Source organism: Limulus polyphemus, unplaced genomic scaffold (assembly GCF_000517525.1).
Source record: "Limulus polyphemus unplaced genomic scaffold, Limulus_polyphemus-2.1.2 Scaffold21, whole genome shotgun sequence".
NCBI lineage: Eukaryota > Metazoa > Arthropoda > Merostomata > Xiphosura > Limulidae > Limulus > Limulus polyphemus.
Genome location: NW_013665631.1, coordinates 884,723 through 900,903, shown reverse-complemented (window position 1 = coordinate 900,903; position 16,181 = coordinate 884,723). Strand labels below are relative to the sequence as shown.

Genomic DNA, 16,181 nt, shown 5'->3' with positions numbered 1-16,181 from the left:
AAAAACTTTAATATAAGTTCAACATAACAGCAAATGTACAACGTTTCGACAATGTTTTGTCATCATCAGGTATGAATGAATTGAATTCATCATAGCAAGACTTGCATTGCCTACTAAGAAAGTTAGTAGCCGGTAATCATCGGGTTAATAGATCTATAAAGTAAAATTTACTAACCACGTGCATACTGCATATCCTGGCCTGTCCACTTTCCTCGCAAAGTCCGATAAAAAGTCACCATTTACATCCTTTTCCTCCAGCCACGACCATTTGAACTTGTTCTTTACCATTCCTTCTATGCTACGGATATCCGCCGACCTATCTACTTGTTTGTACATTTCATTTGATCTATTATCGCTTCGGTAAACACCTTTGAATAGTTAAGGTTCTTCAATTGTCTCGCTCAATAGAAAGGTACACAAAAGAATGACTGCGTTTTCTAAAGCACGTTTGAGATAAAATCTCGTTCACATGACACGAAGTTTGCATTATAAGCATACAAGGTCTCGTACACGCCAGCAAGCATTGCGAGACTACAAAATGGCGGCGCCCTGTCGCCGAATGTAAACAAACCGCGCGATTGCATAAACGCTTATCTATGTCATGGAACACCAAAATCCGATAAATAATTTTAAAAAATGTGTTTCTCCGGAAAAAAAACGGAGGTTTTCAGGATTTTTTAGAAATATCCCGATTTCCGGATATATCCGGAAGACTTTCATCTCTGAATGTTTAAAGTGTGTAATGTTTTTGAGAAGTTGTTAATGTTAAATAAATGTTATTTTGAGTGTTCACACTTGGCCTGAGACTCAATTTCTTTAGTCAAACCGTAAACTTCTTTGAGTTAGCGACTTGTGGCTCCACTCGTCACGACAAATCCTCCAATAAATAAATTAGGTGTAACGAGTAGTTTTAATTGAAACTCCAACAATTAAGCCCACCTGGGCGCTACTCATTACACAAAGAAGATCCATTCATTTTAAGAAGGAGTGTAACTGTAAAGCATGTGCCTTTTGCATTAAACAGTTTCAGGAATTTTATTCAAAGCAAAATTATCTGATTTCAAAGTTAAGAACTTTTTCACTTAACATACATAAAATCCTTATTACGATCCCTGTAATAATTATGTTTATGCTGCCAGTGATTTCTTTCTAAATTAAATCATTTTTATATAATATTTGTGTAATGAAACAGCTTTTGATAACCAAGAATTCAAAATGTGCAGATGCAAAAGTGTAAGAACATTTTTATATTATTAATAATTTTACTGATCATAAACATATTGCCCTTTAATATAACTGAAACAAGTAGTAATCAGTTTGTCTTTTTTTTTAAGTAGGGTTAATATACAGTATCACTCATTATTTTCACCAATTTTGCAAACAGTGCACATATAATTATGATGTGTAAGGTTCAGCCAATTGCTAAGCAATTCCTAAAACAAAGCCTCATTCAACAGTAAGAATTTTCTCACTGTGAACAGCAATTATCACTCAAATGGAACAAATGTTACTAACTACCAAATATGCTCCACCCTCCCACATCTGCATCCAGATTGTATTCCAAGTGTTCCTCTGATGGATGCAACCAGACCAACAGTTAGGAAGTTTCCATCCAAATATAAATTCCCTTGATCAGTAGGGCAGTGCTTTTTCATGTACTGTAAAAGTTAAAAGTGTAAAAATATGAATCAGGGCCCTTGAAATGTGGCTAAGCATTAACATCACAAGTTTCATGTTCAGACTACTGTTATAATAAACAGACCCATTATAGCTAACATGATATTCTTCCAATTATGTAACCTGCTGAGCAAATATTTTCCTGAAATAAGATGAAGTTATCCAAGAGAGCAGAACATACTCAAAGCTTGATTTTAGGAAATAAGAATGTGAATCAGAGACCTTCATATGTTTTGTTTTCTATAAAAATGTGTTTTCAAATTCCAAAAACCTCAAACACTGCAGCTCAACTAAATACTGGTATTAGCTTTTTCTATAACACACTTAAATATAATACAAATATGCATAAAAAACTGAAAATAGAAATGTACCCCAATACTTAACAACAAATGCACATACTTTCTCCAAAAGTTCATGTCCAAAAAGGATGAGATACGAGAAGCCTCTGGTGACAGCTTCATTTTTGTATGGCGTATGGTATCTACTTGTGTGCGACTATGTGTAGACCTTCCATTGTCAACTATTTCAGACTCGTATGGTTCTTCCAAAATTCCAGAATCCTCAGACGTGCTACTTGGGGAAGGACTAGGGGCACGACTGTGAGAAAAAGAAAGGCTCGAGGCTTCACTCAGACTGTCATCCCCACCTAGAAGTAAATAGTGCATACATCAAAAATTCTTAGTTAGATATACATGTACCAGAAAACAAAAATCAAAAACAAATTAATGGTGAAACAAAATTTCTTTGCATAGGCTATGTTTCTGATCTGAAATGTGCAAGATCACTAATAAATAAAACATATCACCCTGTGTTGACAGACACTAAGAAAAGTGTTTAAGAAATGCAGGAAGAGAGTAGCAATACATGAGTCCTCTATATTGAACACAGTATAAACAAAAGCATGTATATTAAAATACTTATACTTTATAACTTGTACCATATTCTGAATTACAATAATATATGTTTATACACACACACACACACACACACATGATTAACCAACAACATGCATGTAATTAGAATATGAATCAGTTAATGATACACACATTACTCTGATCTTACCTATCATATCATCAGAAAAGCTACCAGGAGAGCTTGCATGTTCCATTTTTTCATTTGTTTTTTTAGTTTTATGTTTCTTCTGTAATCTCTTAGATGCCTTGGCTTTAGCTTTGTTAACAGATTTAGTTCCTGGACCTGCCCGGGCATCAACCACCTAATCAAAATGCATAAAATAAGACAGTTCTAAGGTATTATTAACCTAACTTTATAAAATCCTCAAAATACTAAGTACTGAATATACAAGTACAAAAAATTATGCTATTGAACAGCCAAGTTTTCCATCAAATGTAATTTTAAAATATGTTTATGCATATTTAATTACTATAGATTAATTAAAGCAATGAATAGAAAAGTACTTTTCAACCTCCAATAAAATTCTATGATCTTTGTTTAGCATACTGTCAAATGATGCATTCCAACCTATTTTAATCTCAATTAGCCAATTATTTTCACAACAATCAACTTAATCGTAATTTCAATTGGCTTATCTGACACTAATCAATGTAATCATTGCTCATAGGTAATGGATTATATTGATTAATCATCTAGATATAGATAGGTAAAAGTGAGCATGGGCAATATTTAATTAAACTACTTTATTACCATTGCATATCAATAAACTTACCATCAAAATGTAGTTAATTAAACTATCACAAGTTTAATTTCTTAATTTCAAAAGGAAATACTTAAAATCTCAATCTTCAATTTTCTATATCATGCAACACTTGTTTCCTCAGAATTGTTCAATTTAGACATTTTTTCCACCCCTATTTCAGCTTCTGAGTTTTAATGCTGATTAGAAATATCTATACCAAAAGACTGTAAGACAATAATTTTATACCCTCCAATTATCTTTATTTACATACAGAGATATAAACCAGAAAATCAAACCCACATACGACACCTTCCTATCACATACTGTCCTTCAAAAAATGTCAATAATTCTCTCCAAAGTTTGATAAAACATTATTTATAACCAATAGAAGAGAAACTTTTTATTTAATGAATTATGTTATAAATTAATTCATTCTCACAATGCTTTTGATTTATTTGGCCTACAGATTCAAAGTTGCTAATGTCAAATTCAGCTTAACATTTTCATTATCTGAAAATGCAGTTCCAATAGATAACTCCACACACAAGAATAGCCTCTTTCCTCTTGAGTTTGCACAATCTGCAAAGAAGATTTGCAAGCCACCAGCCTTGTGAAAATTCCTACCTAATCTTGTGTGAAACCATGTGAAATTGCACCACTGCATGATGACATAATCATGCAGCAGAACCCTCCAGCAATAAGAATGTAACACACCTCCATGAGCAATGACTCCCCTCTATATTGTGCTTGTGAATCCTCATTTTTTGAGAAGAAAATAAATAAATATGCACCAGAAAAGTGGGTATGATGGTCAAGAATGTGTGCGGAGGTTTGTATAGGAAATACATTTTCAGGATAAAGAAAATATTAACTTCCAAACGAACACACACACACCTCTTCACGCAGAATAGCTAGAATCCCATGCTAAGATGGTTGAGGGACTTGTTCAAAATTAACTTGAGCTCTCTCTTTAGAAAGCATCCAAAAGAATCCTTGAGGTGGAACACCTGATTGAGGGATTCCATCGGGACAGACCCATAGGAGATCTCATCTCATCCAGGATATACTCTCTACTCATGTATGAGAATAGAAGAGGCAGAAAAGCCCTAAACAGGTTGCAACGGCAGGTGGAATAGCAAGAAAAATGGACAGAAACACCACTCTGGTGCTGGCTTTTTTCCCCATGATAGTCCATAGAATGGGTATAATCTGTATCGAACATGAAAATATATACTGATTGATAGATACCATGAGGAAACTTCAAGTGGTCTTGCAGAACACCCCATCTCACAGTGGGAACTTCTAGAACCAAGGCAGATGGCATGAGGTCTTTCTGTTATTCTGGCTAGATGCAGATTTTGGTTAACTATACCATGGAGAGCAACACTAGGCTTGTCGTGATAGGGTTAACGAGGAAGAGCATGACAAACAACAAATGACCCAGACAGAGTATAGGAGTTTGTCTGGTACTGAATGAGTGTAGAGAAGCGATATAGCAAGAAGGGGTTTGGGAGAAAGTTTTATTCACCAAATATACATGAAAATAAGGTGAAGAAAGTCATTCATTAGGTAGCGTGCAAACCTCGAGGTAGAAATTGGAGCTCAAATTTGTCCTCATCAGTTTCAGGGATGAAATAGAGGAAGAGCAGTCAGTGGGATGGGAGCAAGAAGTCCCAGCTCCATAATGGATCCCACCACACGATGGAAGATGGGCTTCATGTCTTCCACAGTAAAAGAACTTCCAGCAGAAATGACATTCATCTGGACTGTTTGAGGAGATTATTCAGTCAAATCTGCTTTTAAAAAAAATTACCATTAAATTGTGAATTCATGAATAAACTCAATCAAGTAAATATTGAAACTCGAAAAATTTTGAAAAGAATCGCAAATCTCAGCAAACTCAAAAACACATCAGTGCACTACAGTACTCAGGAAAAAAACAAAGATTCACAAGCACAAATATAGAGGGAGTCACTGTGCATAGAGGTGTGTTACACTCCTATTGATGGAGGGTTCTACTGCACAATGACATCATCATGTAGAAGCACAAGTACACATGAGATTAGGTAGGAGTTTTCATAAGGCTGGTGGCTTGCAAATCTTTTTAGAAACTATCTGTGTGAGGAAGTGAGGTACTGTTTTGGAATTTCAGATTTTTAATATAAAAATAACAATGCCAAAAATGTTTAACTGAATGTGCATGGGGTCAGCCTATTGTGGTGACCCTGTATTGTTGAAGTAATGTTGACTATAATTCTGAATTTACTGCATATATCTCCAAGAAAAGTGACAAGCTTTTAGTAAACAGCACAAGTCTGTCGCAAACAAAAAATCATGCGTGTTAATAAAGTTGTGTACTAAAAGATATTTTCTAAGAAACAACAAAGACAGGTCTGACTCAAACTCCACGACAAGTTGGAGTGCAAGGTGATGCTTGTATGAAGAATAAAAATACTATTGTCCATTTTCCAGTTTACAAATTAATTTACATAACCTCTACAACCTCTTAAACCTTTGGTTTCTGGATGTGCCCATAGAGTATTGCTCTCATATGGAAAATGATACACGGTTCAACAATACAATAACAGAGCTTTCTTAATGTATATTCCCAATAATTGTTAAGATTTTGTTAATTTAACTGTATGTAACTAACATATTTCTAAGTGACAAACAATGCTAAGTGCTAGTGAGGACAAAAGTGGCAACAAAGCTAAGAGCATTTTGATGTACTTTGTTAGGAATTTGTGCACTAATTTGATAATAACCATTGGGAGATTGTAGTTTAAAATTAGCTATTTCTATTTAATATAAATGTCTAGACAAATAGAGTTGGGTGCAAAATAGCATGACTACACGCAGAAAGTGTGTGTGGTGGGGGGGGGGGGGCTTTTGTCAAGAGTTCCCAAAGATATATTTTTTTCTTTCTTGGAGCTTGAAAGAAGGATGTTTAAACAGATGTAAAGAGAGTAATTAGCCTGTTTCTGTCTAGACATGACATCCAGTGTACAAGAATTACTTAAGTCACAGAGACCGAAATTGAAGATGTTTCTGAATCATGGGATAACAAAATCGAAGATTAGTTTTTTTAAAAGTTTATTTAGGAATAAAAGAATTAAAACATATATTGCTCTTAAATAAAGCCCCCTTTCTAATTATTGCCCCCTCCCAGTATTTTTTATAAAACTTGTGTGACAGCAATAGTAATCTAACATATCCAGAACTACTACAACTAGCTACCCTCACTTTTGCAGTTTGCAATGCCCATGGAGGCAATAATGTAGGGGCAATACAGTAGGTAATATAAAAACATTGAATTGTAACGTATGTTATAATGCTAATTTCACTGACATACATTGATTATAAAGTTGCATAATTAAAATAACCTCAGTAAAACCTCACTAGAGTAGGAAATTCACAGCTGCCACAGCAGAAATTGTCGCCATATTTTTCAAAATGACTGTGGTGCGCTCAGAAAATCACCAAAATCCACAGCCACTATTCTGTATCCCTTTGGCCGACATGCTCTCACAATTTAAATTTGTATTGTGTACCACAGTAAAGGGAAAACCATTGGGGAACATAAACACTGGACCAACCTACAGAAACTACCTTGTTATGAATAATATATCAAATAAAATGCAAGTAGTGGAGGGAGTGAAGTTTTCGCTTTGATTGACAGTAAAACGTTCGTGCAGTTTGTCGAGTCATACCATACTGCAGGCTCCGGTGAGTAATAAAGTTGAATATCATGATTGGTATTGCAAGTGCAAATGATATGGCTAATAAAAAGGAAAAAAAAAAGGTCTCATAAATTAATTTACTCTAATTATGTCTAAAAGAATCGAGTGCTGCAGCTATAATTCCGTCTTGTTTAGAAAATGAGAGGAAATAGGATATGTCAATAATTTGGCTCAATAAATTTTATGTGAAAACCCACCAAAGTTTTAGTCTTTAGCCTTTCTTTCAGGGGATGAGGTCAATTTTTAATAATCTATAGATGTGCTCTCAAGCATGTTATAATACTGTAACTGATGCTTCAAAAGAATCATATATATATATATATATATATATACAACACGTACTTATAAATTTCTATAAACACAAGTAAGTTACTTTGGAATGCTAATGCAATGACCAATGAAGAGACTAAAATGTTATTTATTAGAAGAACACAGTAAGAATGATTTATAATTCTTTCCTGTTTTAAATTCATAATGTGAGTATATTAATAATAATAAATCACTGGGATTTTGATGTCTGTGAACAGTATTTAATAAGCAAGCTTATTGTACATTCAATTTCATACTATGTAAAATACTTTTTGTGGAAATATCTTGATTTAAACTAGTTGCAACTTTTGTTTTAAATAATCTGTAACAAATGTTACAAAGCATCAAGTTATTTTTCTTATATGCTACCAATAATTTTGGTACTTACATGGCTCCAATCTCTGTTAGTTCCTACAGGTAATTTTTTCCATCTTTTCACCAGTAAAACACAAGCATTACAGATTTCACCCGATCGTCTTTCTTTAATACAGAAACACTTTTCAAACTCTGATTCATATTTCTTGCTGTCAGTAAATCTTGAGCTGGAAGATTTGGCCTTACAGATACAGCAGCCATTTGCAGATCGGTAAATCTTTGGTTTATGAAAACTAAACATGGTGAGGTGATCTAGAAATACAGCTAAAATATAGACAAAAATACCAACAATGAATAGTACCAAACAAGTATCCACTGCACATGTAGAAAACAGTTTCAAATTATTAAAGTACACGTACATACATAGCATTGAGAAACCACTTCTTTGACATATTTAAATATGTAGCACAGTTTGCCCTATGATAAAATAATGTATACTGTCAGTTTACATTTTCAATGTTTGCTGAATAAGCACATCCATACAAAGTTCTAAAATTAAATTTTGACGAATGGGTGAACTCAAAGAAGTAAATGGCTGTCTATAATTTTGGTCTTTGTTTTAAAACTTAACTGATAAACTATTGAATAATATTGTGCAAATTATCTTTCAAAACATAAAACATGAACCTCAATTTTCATTTAGGCACATATACTATAAGTTATATGTACTTCTCACCTTGAATACTATGCCTCGTTGTAATACATGCACATATAATACGGTTTAAAACTAATATTTCAGAATTAAATATTAAAAAGAAACTATAATACTAACATGCTATTTCCATTGGTTTTGTCAAGATTTAAGCTTATAAGTCCTTTTTCTATAAATAACCCTTTTCATTTTGCAACCTGTATTATCATATATTTCATTATATAAGATTTTCACATCTGGTCATATGTTTTCATGCTATCTGAATTGCCCAATGACCATGTACCACATATTCTTTGCATTTAAGTGATTTACACAATATCTTCTGCTACATTTTCTCCACAAACCTTATTTTTGGAATAACAGGAGGAGGTGATAGAAAAGTTGTCTTTGTTATTTTGTTATTCTATTTTATTTTATTGCTACTATAAAATATTTATTCCATATACATTTTCCCTCTACTGTTGTAGAGTTACATTAGAATCCCCACACAGATGTGGATATTGGAAGAAGCAAATGGCCTATTACTCCTAGGGAAGAACTTGCCACTCTTAAAAAATGTCAAAGACAGCAATGTGGAAGACCAAGTTTCATTGACTGGTAGCTATGGTACCAACCTACATCTTAGGATATTGTAGTCAGATCTTGAGAATTTCGAAGATTCTGTACACCCAACAGCTTGTCATCCACTAATTGCTGGCCACTTTTTGTGTGGCTAAAGTCTCCTTAGGAAAGAGTACTTTTAATTCCTTTCCAAAAACACAGGAAAGAGAACAAGGAAGTGATTCAACGTGGAAAGTATTCAGGAGACATGCCAGACTACCCATAAATAAGAAATTGCAGCAATGAGAGAAAAAAAAAAAACCTACATGGCTAAAACCAACTAAGGTAATATTTGTCAGCAATCACCCTTATCAGGGCTGGTGGGCAGCTCTCTAGGGTTGAAAGTGCACACTTGCATAAGATATTTCACAATTTTGGTAAAAATAGTAATTCTAACTGTATTTCAACAATTGTTTTTACTGAAAGATATTTCAGAATTGAAATTTAACTATTCAAAATGTATTTTGTGTAATTTGCAAAGAAAACTTAACACCTGCCACACAAGCCAGTCCAGTATCTTGATATGGATCTAAAGAAAAAATCATTTGGAAAGTTATGGGTTGTTTTGACTAGACAAAAAGAAGACACTTGGCACTATGTTCAAAGTCTAGGTCACTGAACTAGACCTATGACCTAACCCAAGACCATGAGAGCAAACATGGAGAAGTTAACTTGTAAATGTAAAGTAAAACAATGTAGCAATGAAACACGCTTGAAATGTTCTAGATGTGGTTGTGAATGTGATGGTTTATGAGTAGCAATTAAGCTAAACTGTCGATCCAGGTCAAATGAGGGAAGAACTTATTCAAAGATATCCCAGTCAATCTTGCATACCACTGAATAGGAGATTTGTCAATTGATTACTGTATGAACATCAAAAACATAATAATAAAAAAACAAAACAGGCATAATAGTATCATTATATTCAAAATGGGGGATTGGAATCATATATAAGAAATCATTAGTTTCAATATTTTGTAAAACTAACAGCACAGTAAAGCCTAAAAAGCAGTGTTGAAGCAGATGCATTACAAGAAGAATTCACTTGCAATTCTCAACTTAAAAATTCCATTTCTGTAATGAAGAGTAATTATAAGGATGGTATAATGCTCAATATGGTAGCACCATAATATAATCAATATATTTCATCATGTTATATTTTCATTAATATTTAGTTGTTTTTTTTTTTTGTTTTAGAAGTTGGGCCAAACTTATTCTATTGAAATAACCTTAAAATCACTAGTTTCTGAAATGACCCCACCTGTTGACCATCTTAGGCTCAGTAATTAAAGATGCTGGGTTGGCTCAAGTGGCAGGTGTTAAAATATACTTCAGCATTAATCTCTGTACAATTGGAATAGGTACGGACTGTAAACAAAACCTTCACACACTTTTTTAGAGTTGTTATGCCCATCCCAGACCCCGGCATCCCTAAGAAATGGATTTATCCAAAGTTTTGTTTCTCACATGACTTTCTTCTCAATGACTATTTTCAAGAACCCCATGTTGAAAGCTTTTTTACGATGCCACAGCAAGTAAGTTGGACAGTGACTAATAAATCTTGGCCTTTAAACAGGATAGAATACCAGTAGTTATACCATGACTGCATAGAAATTATTTTTGTCTATATATCATGGTACAGTAAATAACACTTTGGTTTCTGAGAAAATCGACTAGCAAACGTTCTCCGAGTAGAAAACAAAGAATTCTAATGTGAAGTTTACAAAACTTAGGAACAAGCCATAAACTTGAGACTTTTTAATTTTATTTTTTTACAATATTTTCTGTCATTTATGATAACTTTTTTGTTGTGTTTTAAAACTATAGGAATGTGGTAAGCTAGGAGTTCTACAAGTGCATACTATTCATATGACAGAAAACTTTTTTTTTCTTTTATATCTGTGTGTATTGGTAATTATTACTCAAACAATACATTCAAGTACAAAAACACCCCAGTTACTATAAAATTATAAAAACAAACTACAATTATTAGAAAGAAATTGAGCTTCAACAAAAAAACATAGTTGGAAAAAATATCGTCAATATCAGTGTAGGCGAAGAATGCGACTGCAGGCTGTGTTTCTACCAGTTAACACTTCTACTGTTCCTAAGCTGCTTCAACAGGTAAAGATAAACAACAAATAAATAATTGGTGAAAATTTAAAAAAAAAAATAGAAAGTTAAACCTAACTAGATATGTATAAAAATATAATTTTCTTACCAATAACATTTTTAAAGAAATCGACTTTTATTTATATATTTTTTTTATATTTTTGAATAGCTACTTTCTTTTTATATAAGAGCTTGTATAAACAGATAAGAGAATATTATATGCCATTATTAGATCACAGAAATATGCATTATAGTTTTATTTTAAAAAAAATAACTACTAACACATTTATAGATTTTACTCATACAATAAAAATAAACTCCAACACTATTTAAAATCAAAATTTCCAGAAATTGAAAGCAAAAAAATATGATACAAATACTAAATCAAATTATGTAATTTGTTTTCAAGCTCAAACTACATATATATATATATAGAAAATGTATTCCAAATTTCATGCATTTAGTTTAAATATTTTAAGTGTGAGTACGGGGAGCAGAAGGTAACCCCACCAGTCCAAACAGGGTTAAAGATGACTATAATGTATACAGTGAGAGACAAGGGTATCAAAATTCTTTCAGGTATTACCCTGTAGATTTTCCTTCAAAAGGCATCCTAGACTATGAAACTGAAGACATAAGTATCTCATTTTATGAGATTTGAAAAGTGAGTTTCTATACATGCAACAGGTTTTCAGCCACAAAACAAAGACAGAAGCAGATGGCTCTTACAAGCAGAAGCATGATGAACAATATAAATTGTGACAGGTATAAAATACAATTTTGACCTAATTTATTATCTCCCCAGTTATTATAGTATGGTAATAGAAGAGAAAATTACCGCCCTTAGATTATTAGTCTACATCCAAATTGTTCTTGGGATTAAGATAAAAAAACATTCCTCTGAAATCAGTATCTGAATAACTAACTAACAGGAATGTCATAATATCTCTTAGTTAATGAAAGAGAAGAAAATAAGTTTCATTTAATAACAAACTGAGACTACAGGTACTCAAAGGTTAAGAAAAGTATTGTGCCAAAGCCTGAATTACTCAATACATATCCTAAGACCCTAGGTCTCAAGGATGAGAAACCATGATAAAAAACTGAAATCAAATTTAAAGAGCCATAACTCAGGAATGAGAACATCTGTTGAGTGATTCATGCACTGTTCAGTGCCTGGAAAGGCTGATAAAATTAAACCACCAACTTCAAAGAAATAGCAGAAAAATATGTTTATGATGGATGGACATAAAGGATATTATGCCTCTTGTATCACTATGTGAAAAAAAGTCATTTCATCCACTTTGTTGGAGACTCAAATTATAAATCCTTAAGAAAAGTGAACCATTAATCTTGCCACTCTGCATGAAAATTCTACAGCATGAGAAACAGAGTAGAAAGATGTTAAATGATCAAGTATAGTCTTGTTATGTAGCAAAAAAATATTTATGTTTTGGATTGAGATTCAGCTACCTTGGGACTAGGATTTCATCCATACAAGACTCAGCAAAGAAACCCAATGAGAGCAGTATGAAGCTATCATTAACACCATGTCTATAAGAGGCAGATGTGATACAACACTCGAGGTAAAAGATGTAAATAAAGGTAACCTTGATGTAGTCAGCATGTACAAAAAAATAGCATTGCTTTACGAATGAATAAAATGAGGTAGACAGTATGTAAAAAAATCTATCATTCCTTAATGAATAAATAAAACATGTGGAGGACATTGCAAATTCCCTAAAGTGCCTTGAGACTGATGTGTATCTACTCTTATGCTGCAGGCCAAATACTACACTTTATTACATAACATGGTTTTCAATATAGTGAAAAATAAACATACAAACTACATATGTAGAAAATGTATTCCAAATTTCATGCATTTAGTTTAAACATTTTAAATGTGAGAACATGGTGCAGAAGGTAACCCCACCAGTGCAGAGTTAGAGATGACTATAATGTATATAGTGGGAGACAAGGGTGTCAAAATTCTTTCACATATCACCCTGTCAAAATGAAATCTGTTGTAGTGAAAAGTAAATAAACAAGTTGATGAAAAGATTGTTATAATGCATCCATGGATTGCAAAGATACCTGGCATTATGAAGGAGGAGATAATAAATCAAGGACCAGAAATGTTTGTTCTAGCTTTCAAACTTCCTGGTGTGCCTGGACAGGAAGTCTAATTCATTGTATTAATGGTTTAAAAACTTTAAATTGATTACTCTTACCATTTCAAAACATTAAATAGCTTGGAAGTTGAAGTCTTAAATGAAACTTATAGCTATTATACTTTATAGTATTACTTCTAATTGATTAGAAATTATTTCCATCATTCCTGTAGGACAGAAAAAAAAACTATAAACTTTAAAAACGGAAATGGCATAAGCTAATTCCCTATACGACTGCTACATAGTAAGTTAGTGTTGTGAATGTTAAATAGATTATAACTTTTCATTTTCTTAAGCTTATGAAAAATATACCACTTTCGATTATTAACATCACATCATCTTAACATCATTCACTGTCATCAGCAGCAAAATTTCACGTTTAAGTTAATGAAATGCGAGTTTTAAAAAATGCCTATCTATTTAAAATATACGCTATTTTAACTTAACTTAAAGTATATTATATAAATAATACAAGCTTCCTACACAAAAGTAGCCTAATGGCGGCTGAAATCTGGCCAAGGGCACTGACCTAAATCTAGAAAGATAACTTCATAACACTTACAGTCTGAAGGTCTACGCTTAAATATCTTAGTAATAATCACCGTATACGATAGGTTTTAGTTAATATATGAATAATATAAGTAATATTTGAAATATTATATTTTTTTCACTTACAACTATGATCAAGGCTGCTTTATACAAATTCACCTTAGACTGCTCAAGTGCAACAAAATCCTCCAAACCCCCACCAATAGACAGACAACAGACACGTGAATGCGTTCCGCTTTTCGCTGTGTAAACTTAAAACACGGCCATTCCGACTTTTAACGAAGGGGGGAGAAACCTCGACGTTGATCTAGGTACAATTTTTCACATAACAATCAAGAAACAAAATTCCCTCGGTGTAATTAAAATTTCGTATATACAGAGACTGATATATAAAAGTAATCAAAATTAAATGTGTTGCATTAAAGATCCAAGAAATAAATGCATAAATTTACAACACACACACATGAATAACTGTTACAAAACGTTTCTGGCGAATGAAAACGTGGTGTGTTTCTTAGGTGTTGTTAATTTAAGCTCATTTTGGTGATTTATTTCATGACATTTCTGTGGTTATTTTTTATATTTGCACTAAAAAATTTGGAGCTACTTCTGTTAACCGTCTCTAATTATCTTACCCCCCTTGAAGAGAGGGGGGGGCGAGGGCATTGTGTGTATGATTCTGTTTGTTTGTGTTTCCGCAAGCGTATCTCGAAAACTAATAAACCGATGTACACGAATATTTTACACAAGATGGGAAGTTAGTATGGGACAGTCCTCCCCCATTTTGGTCCGGATCCGTTTATGGATCACTTTGAAACACGTTTTATAATGGGGAGATATGGCATTTTTGCGGTTTTGGGTTAATAACTCTGTAAAGTGTGATCGGATTTGTATCAAATTTCATGGGTATATCAAAGTTGAGACTCCTCATCACACTTCAAAAATGATCTGGATCGTTGATCATTCTGGATCTGAGAAGGATTATCTGAGTTTTCGAAGGTGAAATTGGACGTTATCCAATATAAACGCTTGCAATCTCTGTGATTGCACTTGTTTTAAACTGATAGACTAAGAGAATATACAGCTAGTTAACAGCACCTACAGCCAACTGTTGGAGTATTCTTGTCTAACTGAATAGTGTGATTTGACTTTCACACTTATAATATACTCACGGTATTAAAGTGTTTTTTTTTTGTTTGTTTGTTTGTTTTTTTGACTCGGAGATCCATCATCTGGCACGTTAACGCGTTAACCATTGTGGAATGCTTATTTGACATGCAAACGTAGTTGATAAAAACATTACTTTCAACAAATGAAAATATCAACCTCCAATATTTTGTATTTCTTCGATACTTAACTTGTAATTCAGAACTAGAATAATTTAAAATGTAATTTATAAAATAATTATAAATATTATGTGAAACCAATTAAGTAAAAGTACTTAATAAAAACGAATAAACCAAGAAAATAAACTTATAGTGATTGAAATGCACTGAATCATCAGTTTGGTATAAAAATATTTTTCGCTATTAAAGTTATTTTCGACATTAATATATCTTACACAGTTCAGCCATATCAGAAGATGGAAGTTAGTCCGAAATCTCTATACTAGGTCAACAGCCTTAATAAGGTTAATAATAATTCCAAAAATAGTACACAAAATGCGAATACATTTATGTGTGTTTGCATTAGTGCTCATCATCCAACATCACAATTTGATTACTGTTACGAAAATGACTAAAAATCACGAACAAAAGTCATACGAACTGTCTTTTAGGATAATTATACCGATGCTCTTTCCACGTTCTCTGGACAAGCATGACTCTACTATCTAAGGAAATATCTATATATTTCCCCAAATAAAAGGAAGTGACCAATAAAAAACACTTTCTCGATACCAAATTGTGCAGTTAGTGGTGTTTTTAAAGCATTTTATATAAGTTCTCTTTACCTTATAATTGATAATTTTTAGAATATGACTTTTTAACAAATTTAATTTGAGAGAGTGTTTACAACGGAATAAGGTGTGAGGTAAAGTGGATCATCGATTATAAACGAGTTGATATAAATGAACGACTTCTCTTTTGGCTACGTTTTCACATCATTCATACGAATAAATTATGAGGCAATTGTTGCATTACAGAAAAACGTAGCATTCTAAAGTAATGTTTGTTTGTTTTGAATTTCGCGCAAAGCTACACGAGGGCTATCTGCGCTAGCCGTCCCTAATTCAGCAGTGTAAGACTAGAGGGAAGGCAGCTAGTCACCACCACCCACCGCCAACTCTTGGGCTACTCTTTTAACAACGAATAGTGGGATTGACCGTAACATTATAACGC

At 32.9% G+C, this 16,181-nt stretch overlaps 1 protein-coding gene across 2 annotated transcripts in view; it reads right to left on the bottom strand.

Annotated features, from left to right (window-relative positions):
- LOC106458229 (protein FAM60A-like) overlaps positions 1 to 14,051 on the bottom strand; it is a 27,803-nt gene extending 13,752 nt beyond the window's left edge. Inside the window, exons 1-5 of one of the 2 annotated variants that reach the window (XM_022384567.1) lie at positions 13,969 to 14,051; positions 7,772 to 8,022; positions 2,740 to 2,893; positions 2,077 to 2,323; positions 1,571 to 1,658 (exon numbers count right to left, since the gene is read on the bottom strand). In XM_022384567.1, the coding sequence (XP_022240275.1) occupies positions 1,652 to 1,658; positions 2,077 to 2,323; positions 2,740 to 2,893; positions 7,772 to 7,999 (636 nt within the window). In that variant the 5' untranslated portion in view covers positions 8,000 to 8,022; positions 13,969 to 14,051 and the 3' untranslated portion in view covers positions 1,571 to 1,651. Of the gene's footprint in view, positions 1 to 1,570; positions 1,659 to 2,076; positions 2,324 to 2,739; positions 2,894 to 7,771; positions 8,023 to 13,968 lie in introns of those variants that run through there. The other variant, XM_013917708.2, reaches the window with a different exon arrangement.
- Positions 14,052 to 16,181: the final 2,130 nt, after the last annotated feature.